We start from the raw sequence: 16,105 nt of genomic DNA, 5'->3' as shown, positions 1-16,105 counted from the left end.
TTTTTAACCATTTACCCAGTAGTATTAAAATGTTAAGCGGACAATTATTTAAGCGACAGCTAAAGCAATGGCTAATAGATCATGTTTTTTACGATTTAAATGAGTATTTTTTATTTAAGACTATGTAATTTTAGATGTACTTATTATAAATTTAAGTGATCTGTATATAATATTGTAATTATGTAATATTGTATACCCGAACAGGGTAGCCGTTGAGACTATGTATTATTTTAACATCTTGTTTGACACGGTAAACAATAAATGAATTCTTATTCTTATTCTTATTCTTATTGAAATGGCCATATCAAATAAAGACACAGGCCCATTAAACAGCCAAAGAGATGATTAGTACTTATAATTATAATGTTGGTACCGCGACTATTTAGCTGTCTCAAATAGGTTGGCGTAGGTTTTTTCGGCAGAAAAATACACTTCTATTTATTAATTAAAAAAATAAAAAGGCGGCAAAGCTAATTTTTTCTACTTTTTTCTGTGAAAATATATACGTATAAGAACGTTGATTCTGTAAAATATTTCTATTATATTTATATTTCTTGCACCATTTTTGAGAAAAGCACTATATATGACTCGGCTGGAAGGCTACTTGCTGGCTTCGGATTCAATTAAACGGACTCCCAAGGTCGTCCGTTTAATACGAATCCTCAGCCTGCAAGTAGCTACTTCCGAGCCTCGACAATAATGTACTATTGCGGCCTTCGAAGAGTAACTTATTATTATTGCAGGTTACTGTACGATTGCATATGAAATTATGCAAACGATCACATATGACACATTAATCAGACTCTGATTTATGTGAGAACTTGAGAAGCTAATTGTTAAACTTGATGCACGGCGGAGATTCCTACAATAAGGGGTATTACTGCAATGTTCTGCCGCCAGAGCAGCGCCTCTAGTAAAGCATAGAGTAACTTATACATACTGTGCCTTATACTATTTTTGACAATTTAAACCAAAATATTACTTTGCTAATCCGCGAAAAGAGCGCGGATTAGCAAAGTAATATTTTGGTTTAAATTAGTATGGATTTCCGCAAAGTAACGCCTGATTCTATTCACTATTTTTGACAAGTTTTCACAGACAATAAAATATGACATTGATGCATCAAGGCGGTTTGTTAAATAGGGTCTACCGGGAAACGCGAAAATCGAAATTCAGCTGTCCGCCTCTTTATTGCTCGAATATGCAAGAGTGATAGAGAGGTTAGATAACAAAATTTCGACCCCAGATTGTGATTGTGGTAGTGCCCCCCCTCTATTCCGTGAAAGGGAATGGGAATGTTGTGAAATTCAGGAATGAAAACATGAACATGACAAAAAAAACGTGTAAAAACATAATTATGCGCATCCTATTCATACAATTTTGTAAATTTAGTGTGTTTTTTGGGAATTGAAAAAAATCTGGCATGGAAATACAATTAGAACAAAAACTAGATTTTCTTAAATATGTGCGAATTTAAATGATTTGCCTGCAGAGGTCGCAAAATTAAAATGAAAGTTGCAATCCGGTCAATGCCACTGGAACATAGGCGGAGAAAATCATACTGTCCATTTATAGCATTTATTGCCCAAAAAAGAAATATATTAATTAAAATAGACCCGGAATCCGGATATCAAGAGCGTGGCGACGAATAATCCGTAGCAAAATTGGTTTCCTTTTTTATAGGGGTTGCTAAAATAGCTCGCGAATTATATTTATGTCTTCACCAATATCAAGCCGCTATAAATCAATATTCTTATCTTACAAGCTGCAGGCAGTAGCGTAGCTAGGCGTGGGCGCAGTGGGTCTTCGCCCACGGCCTCGTGCCCCAAGGGGGGCCTCGCGCTAGGCCCCTTTGGGCACAGTGAAAGAAAAGGGCCTCGCATATGCGACTTCGCCCACGGCTAGATTAGTTCACGCTACGCCACTGGCTGCAGGTCTATGTACTGTTTAACTGAGGCGGTTGGTAAGAAGTTATTACGGGCAGCTACGGACTGGTTGAAAACTTGGCTGCATGTAATAGTTGATTTGTATCATGTAAAGTAGTAAGTGGATAATGGCGTCTCGTTTTTTGTGTTTTGATCATTAATATTGATTAAAGTGTCCCTGATGCCAATACGGCCTATTTTCCCTCTGGATCGAAAGGTCAGATGGCAGTCGCTTTCGTAAAAACTAGTGCCTTCGTCAATTCTTGGAATTAGTTATCAAGCGGACCCCAGGGTCCCATGAGCCGTGGCAAAATGCCGGGATAATGCGAGGAAGAAGAATATTGTTTAAAGTGTAATATTGATCAAAAACTGCTTAACTTTAACCTGTGATCAATAAAACTCACTTTAACCTGCTACATTTCCCTCCTAACTAATCTGTGTAGTGTAACTTTAACCTGTATCTCAAAACTTCAACTCGCCATAATTTCGTTCCCTTTTTGAAATTTGGGTTACTTGAAGTATTAAAAAATATTTTTCATTCTTAAAACTGAAAAAAAAACACAACAAAAAAATTTTCGTTAACTTTAACCTGCAGATGCCACTATTTTGAGAATCACTCTGATAGCTTATTATGCAGTAAACTATTCTGAAAGTGTGCAGTTAATGAACAATAATCAATCATGTTTTTAACCATTATTAAGTCAACGCCCGGCAGTCCACGTCGCTGTTTGTAAAGTCCAGCTATCGCTTTAGTAAAATCAACTACTGAACCACGTCAAGCTCTATTTAAAAAAATATAAGCCAAATTTTAAAAAAGATAAGAAGGTAGTAAGTAAAAATGACATTTAAAAACTAATTTTAGTTCCAAAAGTCACTAGGAAATCACCGCGCAACTAATTTACCGACAGCCTGAGATAAGTAGACCTATAAAATACTCGTAATTGCCGAGATATTAGAGAGTATTACTGCAATGTTTTGCCGCCAGAGTGCAGCACTAGTGCACATAGTAAACTATAGAGTAACTTATACATACTAGGCCTTCAACAGTTTTTTGACAAGTTTTCACTAGGACATTGATGCATCAAGTCTGATTGTTTACAGGTGGCCTCTGCCTCTCAATCGATCGAATAGGCAAGAGTGATAGAGAGGCAGAAACCGAACTTTAGACTTTCGTGTTTCGCGGTAGGCCCTGTGATTATGCTAGTGACGCCATCTACGCAGAGTTTTGCGTAATATTCCCTATTATTATCTTGCAAATACAGAATACGAAATTGCCTAGAAATGCAACGCATGTAACGTAAATGAATTTCCAGTGCGGATTTAACGGGGTAACGGTGAGGGGATCATCATGAAATATGTGCGTAGCGAAGATCTGTACAATCCCGGAAAAGCACCTGGGTATAATGGGGCAAAACATAGAATTAACCCTCATTAGTGTTCGGGAAATTCTTTCTCATTTCGCCGTGCTTATGGTATTGCATTATATATTATTATTATCATAACATCAGTTCAGTTTTATTTATAATAATTTTTATTATCTACCTACTTAGTTTATACTTACCTATCGTCACCAAAATTATTCTAGTAATAATTTTTTCTCAAACATGCAATGAAATATTGATATTATGTTCCTTATAATAGGCTGCGAAGTATGACGTTTCAGGTGCGGCTAGGACAAAAGGTCGTTAATGGAATTTCATACACATCTTGCAGGCCTAGGCCGGCAAAGTCCTCTTTTTTAATTTTCATTTCACAGATATTTGTGACACAGCATCGTGGCATTCATCCATTAAAAAAACTAGAGGCAGTATTTGCTTTATGGTTCGTAATGACACTCTGCCACTACGCCTATATAAAAAAAACAAAAAACAATGTTTGCTATAATTTGCAGTATTATTTGTATAAAATCAACATGAACTTAATAAATAATACATTCAATAATTTTATAATTTTAAATTATAAATTTAACTACACAAATAAAAACATTTAAAATATTTCATCTAAACGTTAGCGGTAAAAAGATCTACTCAAACACGCGTAGTTATATTTTTTAAATTGTTATGGAGGTAAAGTTGAATAATATTCATTCTGTTTTATTGGATTTATGGTGCGTTGTTGATTTTTTGACTTTAATATGAGTTCCGATGAAATAATGAAATTAATATTAATTGTAATCGTAGGTGTTGGAATTGGCAGCGTAAGCAGAATTTATTTTAATAACTTGCTGCCTCTGCCGCCAAGTCAAAGACGAAGTATGTATATGGTTACTTATGGCAATTTTATTATTTGAGAAACTAAGAAAAATGGCTTACAGTTTCTTAGAAACAGTTTTGTGGCATATTTTAAATGAATGTAACTACAAACTCGTCAACACTGTGGAAATTATACTTATTTACTCCATGCATAAAGCAACGATGTATGTGAAACATGATATCAACATGAAAGACTATGTAAACTTATGTGACGAAAACGACAGTCAGTCAATACAAGGCGAAAAAATCAAAGATACATGAAAATATACGGGTAGTAAAAATACACGACTCGTGTAAAACATACGCGTGATAATGATATAGGTACGTGTTGGTTATATTTTGGGTGTAGTTTACTTTTAGTTTTGACATTGGAAATGTCTTTTCGTTCGCTCCAGTATAGAGGGAGAGGGAGAGGGAGAGGGAGAGGGAGAGGGAGAGGGAGAGGGAGAGGGAGAGGGAGAGGGAGAGGGAGAGGGAGAGGGAGAGGGAGAGGGAGAGGGAGAGGGAGAGGGAGAGGGAGAGGGAGAGGGAGAGGGAGAGGGAGAGGGAGAGGGAGAGGGAGAGGGAGAGGGAGAGGGAGAGGGAGAGGGAGAGGGAGAGGGAGAGGGAGAGGGAGAGGGAGAGGGAGAGGGAGAGGGAGAGGGAGAGGGAGAGGGAGAGGGAGAGGGAGAGGGAGAGGGAGAGGGAGAGGGAGAGGGAGAGGGAGAGGGAGAGGGAGAGGGAGAGGGAGAGGGAGAGGGAGAGGGAGAGGGAGAGGGAGAGGGAGAGGGAGAGGGAGAGGGAGAGGGAGAGGGAGAGGGAGAGGGAGAGGGAGAGGGAGAGGGAGAGGGAGAGGGAGAGGGAGAGGGAGAGGGAGAGGGAGAGGGAGAGGGAGAGGGAGAGGGAGAGGGAGAGGGAGAGGGAGAGGGAGAGGGAGAGGGAGAGGGAGAGGGAGAGGGAGAGGGAGAGGGAGAGGGAGAGGGAGAGGGAGAGGGAGAGGGAGAGGGAGAGGGAGAGGGAGAGGGAGAGGGAGAGGGAGAGGGAGAGGGAGAGGGAGAGGGAGAGGGAGAGGGAGAGGGAGAGGGAGAGGGAGAGGGAGAGGGAGAGGGAGAGGGAGAGGGAGAGGGAGAGGGAGAGGGAGAGGGAGAGGGAGAGGGAGAGGGAGAGGGAGAGGAGAGGGAGAGGGAGAGGGAGAGGGAGAGGGAGAGGGAGAGGGAGAGGGAGAGGGAGAGGGAGAGGGAGAGGGAGAGGGAGAGGGAGAGGGAGAGGGAGAGGGAGAGGGAGAGGGAGAGGGAGAGGGAGAGGGAGAGGGAGAGGGAGAGGGAGAGGGAGAGGGAGAGGGAGAGGGAGAGGGAGATGGAGAGGGAGAGGGAGAGGGAGAGGGAGAGGGAGAGGGAGAGGGAGAGGGAGAGGGAGAGGGAGAGGGAGAGGGAGAGGGAGAGGGAGAGGGAGAGGGAGAGGGAGAGGGAGAGGGAGAGGGAGAGGGAGAGGGAGAGGGAGAGGGGAACTCAGGTTTGGTGCAACATAGACAAACGCTGTTATGGTCATCTCTCGTCGCGTCAAACTGCTGTCAAGAAAATTTCATATCTTGCAGCAAATGGGCCGCTGGCGCCGCTGCCGATCACCACTTCTCGAGTTGACTACGGATTTGCCGTGTAATAATTTTCTTGTACTTTGAACATTAATATATCCTGCTTATTAATCGAAAAATGAAATATGTACCTATACTTATGCGCCACGGCGACAATTATTCAAACTTGGATACGCGTGTGGAAATTTTGCAAATTGTTTGTTCACATGCGTTATGTCCAGGATACTTGTGTTAGTCTAAGAATAAAATAATTATCATTCAACGTTGTAGTTTTATTTTGTAACTTTTTCCTTATCCAGACTTTCTCGTCGCTCAGCGACAATATTTTTTCGAATTCCGTAGATTCATTTCCAATGTGCTCGATAGTCGTGTGAGGCACGAAATCTGTGAATTTTTTCTATAAATAAACTTGGGTTTCGTGGATTTTTTATTTTATTTATTTCATTGCATGTTTGAGAAAAGCACTATACATACCTCGGCGGGAAATGGGGTTGCCCGCGCTCAGACCTATCCGTCTTTCGTCTATATGTCTTCGGCCGGCAACCCCTTTCGTCCCGGCCTCTGTAGTAATGTACTAATAAATGGAAAAATGTTGTTTGTATCTTTATAACTCGGAAACGGTTAAGTATAATACTGATCTTAATCAAATTTGGCTAACATGATTATAATTCATAAGTATTTAAAAATTGGGCAAGTGCGAGTCGGACTCACGCACGAAGGGTTCCGTACCATAATGCAAAAAACGGCAAAAAAAAAACGGTCACCCATCCAAGTACTGACCTCGCCCGACGTGGCTTAACTTCGGTCAAAAATCACGTTTGTCGTATGGGAGGGAGCCCCACTTAAATCTTTATTTTATTCTGTTTTTAGTATTTGTTGTTACATTGTTGTTCTATCACGGTTCGTGAGATACAGCCTGGTGACAGACGGACGGACGGACGGACAGCGGAGTCTTAGTAATAGGGTCCCGTTTTACCCTTTGGGTACGGAACCCTAAAAAAGACACAGGGCATTTTTGTACTCTGGATTTCTTTCCCTATGGAGATAGTCTTTATATTTGCATCGTAAGTAAAACCAAGGAAAGTGGGCGGCTAGCCTAGTAGTTGCCTAAGCATTGTACTGCCGCGTTGTCTCTCGAGGACGTAGGCTATGTATGTGTAGGTTTTTATTCATATATATGGTACAAAAACATGCCAAAACACAATAAATAATAACAACTTAAAATTACAATTAAACGAAATATAAACTATACTAAAATTAAAATAAAACTAAACTATACTCAATCTAAAAAAGGCCCCTGCGGCAAGGTACCCGAGGTGCTGGCTGCGTTACCTCGCTGAACTGCCAGACTGAAGCGTTGAGCGAGGTAACTGCCAGCTTTCGGGTCCCCAGTTGCGTCTCTGTCTCTTCGAAAGGTCTCCAAAGAGACTCAGAGCGCCAGGAGCCCACGGACCCAGGGTCTCAAAGCCGAGAGGTAGTTTTGTGTGTAGGTTTATATAATAAAGTAAAATTTATGATAATTCAATTGTAACATATTCTTATCACTTTCACTAAAATTCTTTATTCATTGAATGCAAACCGCATTATTCTACCAACTCATCCCGTTAAAAACCTCTAGAGACCAGCGGCTATTTTGGGAACTGACCATAAATTCCCCTTTAATATTTTATAGCTCTTGTTTACTTTGTTGGTTTTCTTTTATGCCGAGCGAAGTGGAGTTTGAAGTAACGGGACGTTAAAAGTTGCGGTTTCAGTTTTTGAATAATGGGTTCTTATTTTTTACTAGCTTTCAGAATTTTGTGGACTCAACATTGTCGCGTTTATATGTCACTGTCAATTTTCTTGATAAAATGAGTGACCACCGGTCTAGATGTGCCTATTGTGCCTGTCAAAACATCGCAACGCTCCATAAACTTATTCTAAATAACGTTAAGGGTAATGGTAACATTCCATTTCTGACCACAGCTGCACTACTAGTACTGAACGCGTCGGTGTTATTGTCAATTTCCATAGTAAAATCAATGGTAGTGCTGCTGTCGTTGGAAATAGACTGTCACCGTACTCTCAATAATCAAATTCGGTGAAATTGGCTTTACCGATTACTTTAATTCAACTATCGCGCTCACTACACTACGCTGTCATGAAAATGAAACAAGGTAATCAAACATTGTTGATAACGAATAACGTAATAACGGAATTAATTTAGCATGATACAAGTGGAACATTTTAACCACTTTCATCTATAACATGAATCCAAGACTACAAGTTTCAACTACACGAGTGGCGAAAGACAGTAGGCATTTTCCCAAAAGTGGAACACAATATTGGCAATTAAAAAGAAACTACTTAATAATAGAACTCACCTGATGATGTGTTTGCACTACCACAGCCCTAAAAACTATGGAAGCGTCCTGCACCCGCGTCTCCAAAGGGCGCTCAGCGTACTTCGGACACTGCCCATCACAAACTATTGTCCTACACAAAAACAGCACTGTCACCAACAAGTCCCCAATAGACAAACGGCCGAGCACCGGTCGAAGCATTTTGGACATTATGAACAGCTTGTTAGGTTACATTTTTCATTGATTATCTGACGACGTTAATGAGTTTCGTTCTTCGTCTTCGGTGGCGCTTTCTGCTTTGCATGATTTATCTGGAACAAGATACATTTTGAGTTAAAAATTTCGAAGGTCTATAATAATAAAATGTATATGAATTTTATCTCGACAAGCTTGGTCTTAAAAACGTTTGTTGAGTTTAAAACTCAAGAGTTATCGTAATGTGAATCATTAGTAACTGCACGCCGAAAATATACAATATTCAGAGAAGGGTAAATATAAAAATAATACTATAAAATTTTACAAAAATGTTGCTGACATTAAATCAGGGTTCTTTAGAAGTTACAACGCCCACACCGACATTAACGCATAAATATAAAAGGTAAAAATATTTTATATCTTATAACATTGGAATAAGGTCCAAAATATAAACTTATTCTTGACGAGTATTTTATCACGTGTCAAACAATTCCCTTGTCTATTATTCCACGTGTAGGGTAAATGGAGCTGTAACGAAACTACTTACCACCGAATTTCTTGTATTTCAAGCGAGGAATTTACAAGAAAAGATTCGCAAAGAAGATTCCCTGTGACAGGTCCACCGTAAAACAAAGTTTACGACCAAAATAGTGAGGGTATATTTTTTTATAGTGGTGGAAAATTGTGTAGTATTTTGTGTGTTTTTTATACGTGTACATATTTAAATTCATTATTCATTCATTTTTAGTTATAAAATATTTTTATATAATATGTATGCTAGTTTTAAGGTATTTATGTATGGGCCATTAGTTGCCTGAAATAAAGATTTTCATTCATTTTTCATTCATTCATTATGACATGGAGTCTAGCACTACATTAAAGTAGCATGACACCAAAAATGTTACAGATGCTCTTTTATTGCTAAAGTATATCCCATCCTCGTCGTCAATGTTACGTCGCTTCAGTCAGACCAAGAAAAGTCTGCAGCGGATTTGATAGCCCACGCAGTGAACGTGTTATTTTAAACGTCAAGCTTCTATGAAATTATGACGTATAAATAACACACTGCGTGGGCTACCAAATCCGCTGCAGACTTTTCTTGGTCCGACTCTAATAAAACTTGATGTAATTAATTAATACGACCAGGCTCCAATTTCACCACGGTGACAGGTGCGACAATTGTAAAACATCACTGTTGCTGACGTCACAGGCATCCATGGGCTACGGTTACCGCTTACCATCGGGCGGGCCGTATTCCTGTTTGCCACCATCATTGTTTTATTAAAAAAAACTTTATTATATCGGAAAAAAACAGATATTTCTCTTGCTAAGTTTATGACAATTGTCACAAGAAACACTACAATTGTCACGAAATTCCGACTTATAACTCATTACCTGTCAAGAATTACCTACAATTCTTCTAAATCTTGACAATTGTCATAAACTTAGCAACAGAAATATCTGTTTTTTTCCGATATAATAAAGTTTTTTTTAATAAAACAATGATGGTGGCAAACAGGAATACGGCCCGCCCGATGGTAAGCGGTAACCGTAGCCCATGGATGCCTGTGACGTCAGCAACAGTGATTTTACAATTGTCGCACCTGTCACCGTGGTGAAATTGGGGCCTGATAATATTCGATACGCAAAGCTTTATTTTTTTTAACACACGAACAGAATACGACATTGACAGATACGAAATCCATAATGGCAGGAGACTGCTGAGTTGGCAGCTCTTATTTTAATTAATTTATATCTACAACAGTAGGTATAAAGTCTAACTATCAAGCCATTTCCGTCAGTAGAAAAAAACGGCAAATATTAAAAAAAAAGGAAAATCGCCCCATAGAGAATTTTAATTTCGCGCCTTTTGCTACTAACAAACTTGTTAGACCGGCTATATCTATATTTTTCTAACGTTGTAGATTGTAGCGATCGAAATTATATAGTTTAAATAGTGATCATGAAAAGAAATAGTCAGAAAGTGCGAACTAAATCCGTTTTTCTCACAAAATAACCTGTCTGGTCCATTATCGCGACGTGTGATTGACAAGACGATTCATCTTGCCCTTGTTTCAACGCAGTCACAGTGCATACTAAGCGTCAGCAGGACGGAAATGTTTTTTATCCAATATTATTCGGTCTCCTTTGCGAAAAGGAGATGGCGGGACGACTTGGACGCATTCTACCCCGAATGGTGGGAAAATGCCGATGACAGGGTCGAGTGGAGAAAATGAGGGGAGGCCTTTGCCCAGCAGTGGGACACCAAAATAGGCTAGGAAAAAAAAATATTCGGTCTATTTAAAGTATACTTCAAAGTGCTCGTTACTTTCCCAGTAAACTTAGCTCATTAGCAATAAGATGACGTTCGGATGGAAACTGCAGCTTTATCGTCTTTTCATATAAACGCAGTCCTCATTTTCCTCTTTGGATATTATATAACATTACTTATTGCAAATATTTCGACACACTTTGTTGTAGGTATATATCAACAAGCTATCCCCTAAGTTTGATCATTTCGAATTATTAATTATTATAAGAGTTAAGAGCATTAAAATATTTGTATGAAATATGTTATTCGCTCCTAATTTTTATAATAATTTAAACATCAAATAATAATGCAAATGTAGGGGCATAGGTAGCTATGGTTAATATTACATCAAATTATGAAAAAAGAAACCATTATGATATTGATTCGCATAATACTGTGGCGCTTGATTTTTGCGGCACGACTCAGCACATTATCTGCCACATTACCCACCGCTTGTATCCGGACAAATGATCTGACACACGCAATATGGAAGCAGAAATTAAACTCCCATTCATCATCGTTTGGACACTTAAGCACTCCCGTTTGCTTAATGACTAGTTCATCTGAATGAGTATATTTATTGTGAAAGAAACAAAACAATCCGCGTTACTTGGAGTACGGGTAAGTCATTTTGACTTATGGCAACGTTCTTTGGGGTAAAATATGGCGCGGCGAATTTTAAAAAGCGATGTCGAAATTTAGGTAAGTAAGTATATTAACTGTAATAATTTTAAACAAACTTTTGCACACTGTACCAAAAAAAACACTTATTTTTCTATTTCAATATTGCTTCACCGTTGGTGTAAGCTCCGTTCATATTGGGAAAAACTCGTTAGGAAGACACAAGATCTTGATACTACTCAAAATCTATACAGTCATTTAAGAGTACCTAATTGTAGTTAGTGACTTCTAAATTAAAAGTGCACCAAACTGCACAAATACTGAGACATATACCAGTAATATATCTCAATTACTAAACGGACATGCTGAGAATACAGTACTTTCGGCTCGCTAACAATATTTAAGAACAGAGAAGAATGAACCCGACCTGAAACCTAACCTTGTCTTCATTTTCGTTAAGTTACAATTTAGATAATCATTAAATAAACTTTGTATTAAATAAAAGACTAAATCACGTGGCTTGGTTTAAAAATAAATTATTGAGGCTATAAATTGAAGATCACCCGTGTAGAAAGGCAATATTAATTTTCCTTATCAATTTCAATATTTTCAATGTATACAAACTCATTTTATTTATAAAGCTTCAAAAGGTTTTACTTTCAAAGCCAGCTATTATATTCTCTTTTTTTTCAAGGAAAAGCGGTTCCAGGAAAAACATATCAATTGGAATAATTTAAAGGCAAGTGGGAGCATCTTTTGCAGATATTTCAAAATACTGCCGAATAAAATGTAGGCGTGCAAAATAAATAATACATTTATTAACCAAACTTAATTGCTTTTGACTTTTTGACTCCGAGAAAGTCATTAGAACAACTGCCAAAGAACTGAACCTGACCATTATGGATTGTGATATGGCGGACGAATGTTTGAAAATTTTAGAATTTTTTTGCTTAAAATTTAGTTTTTTCTTCGCAAGTGTGATGGAAAACATTGTGTGTAGCTCCGGGGGTAAGAATATTGGAAGCTCGGGTTTTTAATTCCCTCTTTTCCATTATTTAACTTACCCCCTTTGTTGCACAGTGTACATATTTTTAGTTAAACAAAAGATGCTTATACACGTTTCGTTATAATTTTTCGAAGGTCAAAACGCAACCGCCAACTTTTTATCTTGAAATTTTACAACTTCGGCGACGAAATCAATATCTAAAATCTCGAAAGGAACACATGAAACAGACTATTTCTATTGTTCTATAAGATAACATTCCCACTAATTCTTCCTTTGTCATATCCCTAGATTCCTACCCACGGATCCTACGTCGCTTCAAGGTTCTACTAAAATTAACCGTAAATGAAAGTACTGCCTCGTCATCGTGCGGGTTTGTTGGGCCTAATTGTTTTAGGCACACACTGTTTTTGTACTACACAAAAGCTACTAAGAGCAAATTAACTTGGCAATTTGTCATAAATGTAGGTACAAGTTGATTTATTGTACCTACTACATTTTAAACGCTGCTTAGCTCGTAACTTGAACTAACAAACGCGCGCTATTGCGACCTAGTTTCTAGTTAATAGATTCCAAAAAATCCACGATGTTACAACTCTCCTCTGTCACAACTCACCTCGGTCTCCCCAACCCACTGTACCCTTAGAGCATTTAATAACTGGAGTCGCCTTTGAGAGCTTACCCCTCTGCCGAAAAACTTGCACAATTGTGCAAACTTTTGTATGGATCGACATGGCTATTTGTACGTTACGTAGAAATAGCAATACATTTGACGTCCCCTCCCCCGCAAAAACTGGCAGACTATTTCGTACAGAAAATGACAGCCATGACGTCTCCAGTTACTAAATGCTCTAACAGATAAATTTCAAAAGACTAAGACTATCCCACGCGCAGTTTCTCTTGTTTCCTTACCGCTTCTTAGAATAAGGATTGAAATGTATTCAATATATCATCATCATCATACCCTTTTACCGCCCACTATTGAGCATAGGCCTCTCTTCTCCTCTGAAAGCGGCCACCAATCCGTTAACATTTTGGCCCACCTGCTATCACTCTGCCTGCCAACATGCTTCATTTTAGTTTGGTAATGACCTTGGTCCGACGTCGGATCTCGACATTCCTCACTCGGTCTTTTAGTTTGATGCCGATCATGGCGCGCTCCATGGCTCATGTATATTACTTTGGCTTGGATATGTATTATGTATATCTAATCTCTCTATAAGTGTATCTTTATTATATTACTAAAAAAATATTAAAAAAAAAATTTATCGCCCCATTTTCTAAAGGTGCAACGACTGAATGCCATTTATAGACACTGTTCATATATCTCGACTTTTCATTTCTAAAACGTTAATTTGATTTCTTTCCTCTTCTACCCAATTACGAGTATATTATTTTGAATTCAAAAAAGTATTATCATTATTACATAAAATAGCAAGCACAAATATAAAACAAAATCCTAAATAATTGGTCCTTCGACCCGGATAACCTACGACCTTCACAGCGTAAACAAAGTTAACGACTCCGTTTAACGAGCACACACGGCTCGGCAAACTGAGATGACACGTGCCCTACAAAAACACCCCAGTACATAATTAAGTTATATCCATTAGCAGGAGATCGTGCCAAATCAGCCATCTCGCGTTAATCCTTGGGGCTGACTAATCCCTTATACGCTGACGCGATTTTCTGATCCTATCTTGAGACGCTAAGGGCGGTGGGACGCACAATACTGTAGTACCTTTCTAGTTTTGAGCTGAAAACCGTTGAAAGCGTAGAAATCTTGTTTTTCTTTAGATGTCACTATTTTGTATATTTTTTAGCTGTGTAGCTAATATTAGGTGTAGGGTACACAGAAAAAACGTGTCTAGTCACTTTGGTAACATTTTGAGTAATCACGTTTTTATAATATCATGTCCATTAGATGACAGCCCAATTGTCAATTTATTGCTTGAAATCAAGATTGATGTTGGCAACGATTGACACAGTGTTCAGAAATGGGACATGTACGTACCAATACGTATTTCAAATACTTAATCAAGTCAGCGGTTTTGAATAAATAAGATTGTATAAAGAACAAATCGCATTTTCATTGGGACGCAACACAGGTTTACTACAGAGCTGAATAAATACTAACAGAGCGAGTTCGTAAAGTAAAAAGTAAAGATATGGGCACTTAGAGGGAATACGTTCGTATTTCTAAGCAATACTCGCCTGTGTTTAAAGTGCCTACTTAAGTTTTAATGCTATTTGCTTCCAAAAGTTTACACACGAGTTTCGTTTTGTGAGTCTACGTATGTATTAACACTACCTATTCGTTTATTTTATGGCTTTGTTCAGTAAGCCACAGTCGTGATAGAAGTTACACATTAGTTTGAATAACTAAATCCGCTTATGTTTTATTAACAAAGTGAATATTTTATTACGATAATAGTTGGTGAAATTGTGATATTATTTTGTAAATATCAGTTGAATACGTATGAATACATACGGCTGAATGCGCTCCTTTTTAGGGTTCCGTACCCAAAGGGTAAAACGGGACCCTATTACTAAGACTTCGCTGTCCGTCCGTCCGTCCGTCCGTCCGTCCGTCCGTCCGTCCGTCCGTCTGTCACTAGGCTGTATCTCACGAACCGTGATAGCTAGACAGTTGAAATTTTCACAGATGATGTATTTCTGTTGCCGCTATAACAACAAATACTAAAAACAGAATAAAATAAAGATTTAAATGGGGCTCCCATACAACAAACGTGATTTTTGACCAAAGTTAAGCAACGTCGGGAGTGGTCAGCATTTGGATGGGTGACCGTTTTTTTTTTGCTTTTTTTTTGTTTTTTTTTTGCATTATGGTACGGAACCCTTCGTGCGCGAGTCCGACTCGCACTTGCCCGGTTTTTTTACAAAACTGTTTTTAAGTTACTAGTTTTTTCCAAGATCATTGTGGGGCAACCGGCCAGTGATTTTTTCTCGACAATCTCGCGATGACTATCTAAAACGGCCGAGTCGCCGGCTTAAAACCTCCAAGGGAAGATTGCGAGAGTTCGAGCCGCGAAAAAACTGAGATGCGTCCACGATAACAACGTTACATGAAACTATGCTATCATTCCAAGTAAAAAAGTAACTATGTTGGAACATTGCGCGTTTTTGCTGCTTTTCCGAACTGGATAAAGTGGTATAAAGTTTCGGCTTATGGCTGATAAGCGTGCCGAGGGATTGACGATGGAAGATAAAATTGAAAAAAAAATAGATATTACTTAACTATATTCATCCCATGGTATAATAATATACTCCGCCTGGTACTCCATTCCGAGATTCGCGTATGACCTAACTGACACGCGCCTACGTCATCATGCTGTTTACAGGTTCTCAAACTTTGAAATGTGGGAGAATTTTAACCAACGGTGAAAATTATTTTAACGGCATTAATTTTAAGTTATTCATGTAGAAACATAGTAAAATAAAACAAATCTAATGTATTAAATTAAACTTTGTTTATCTATACAAGACAAACGTTTGAAAAACTAATTCACAGTTAATCAATAAACGGTGTTCGACACTTTAAGCAATTTTCGTTTTAATTTCTTAGGGGGGCTGCTTGCGTTAACAAGCAAACATAGAACATAAAATTTTATCATTAATAGTAATTATTGTCGATAATTACGTATACATACCATTTTTACATATTGTTTTCAGTCCACAATAGCGAAGCCATTCATTGGCTACGGATTCATTATTCGGAAACGTATAAAATCTGATTATACTGCCCTTTTTACTCCTACTCTTACATTTCCGAATAGAACAGCCAACCATTTTCGTAACAAAACATTAATTACCAAGCTTACGACGTGAAAAGTTTGGAAAACTCTGCGACTGCTGACACTGAGCG

General features: G+C 38.5%; 1 protein-coding gene across 1 annotated transcript in view; it reads right to left on the bottom strand.

Annotated features, from left to right (window-relative positions):
- The window catches only part of LOC134794178 (uncharacterized), a 94,235-nt gene that overhangs the window by 59,427 nt on the left and 18,703 nt on the right, over window positions 1–16,105 (bottom strand). Inside the window, exon 2 of the mRNA XM_063765904.1 lies at window positions 8,111–8,400. Coding sequence (XP_063621974.1) covers window positions 8,111–8,299 — 189 coding nt within the window. The 5' untranslated portion in view covers window positions 8,300–8,400. The remainder of the gene's footprint in view (window positions 1–8,110; window positions 8,401–16,105) is intronic.

The sequence above is a fragment of the Cydia splendana genome, chromosome 10, assembly GCF_910591565.1.
Source record: "Cydia splendana chromosome 10, ilCydSple1.2, whole genome shotgun sequence".
Taxonomy (NCBI): Eukaryota; Metazoa; Arthropoda; class Insecta; order Lepidoptera; family Tortricidae; genus Cydia; species Cydia splendana.
The sequence above is the reverse complement of the archived record's forward strand: the minus strand, read 5'-3'. Positions and strand labels throughout refer to the sequence as shown.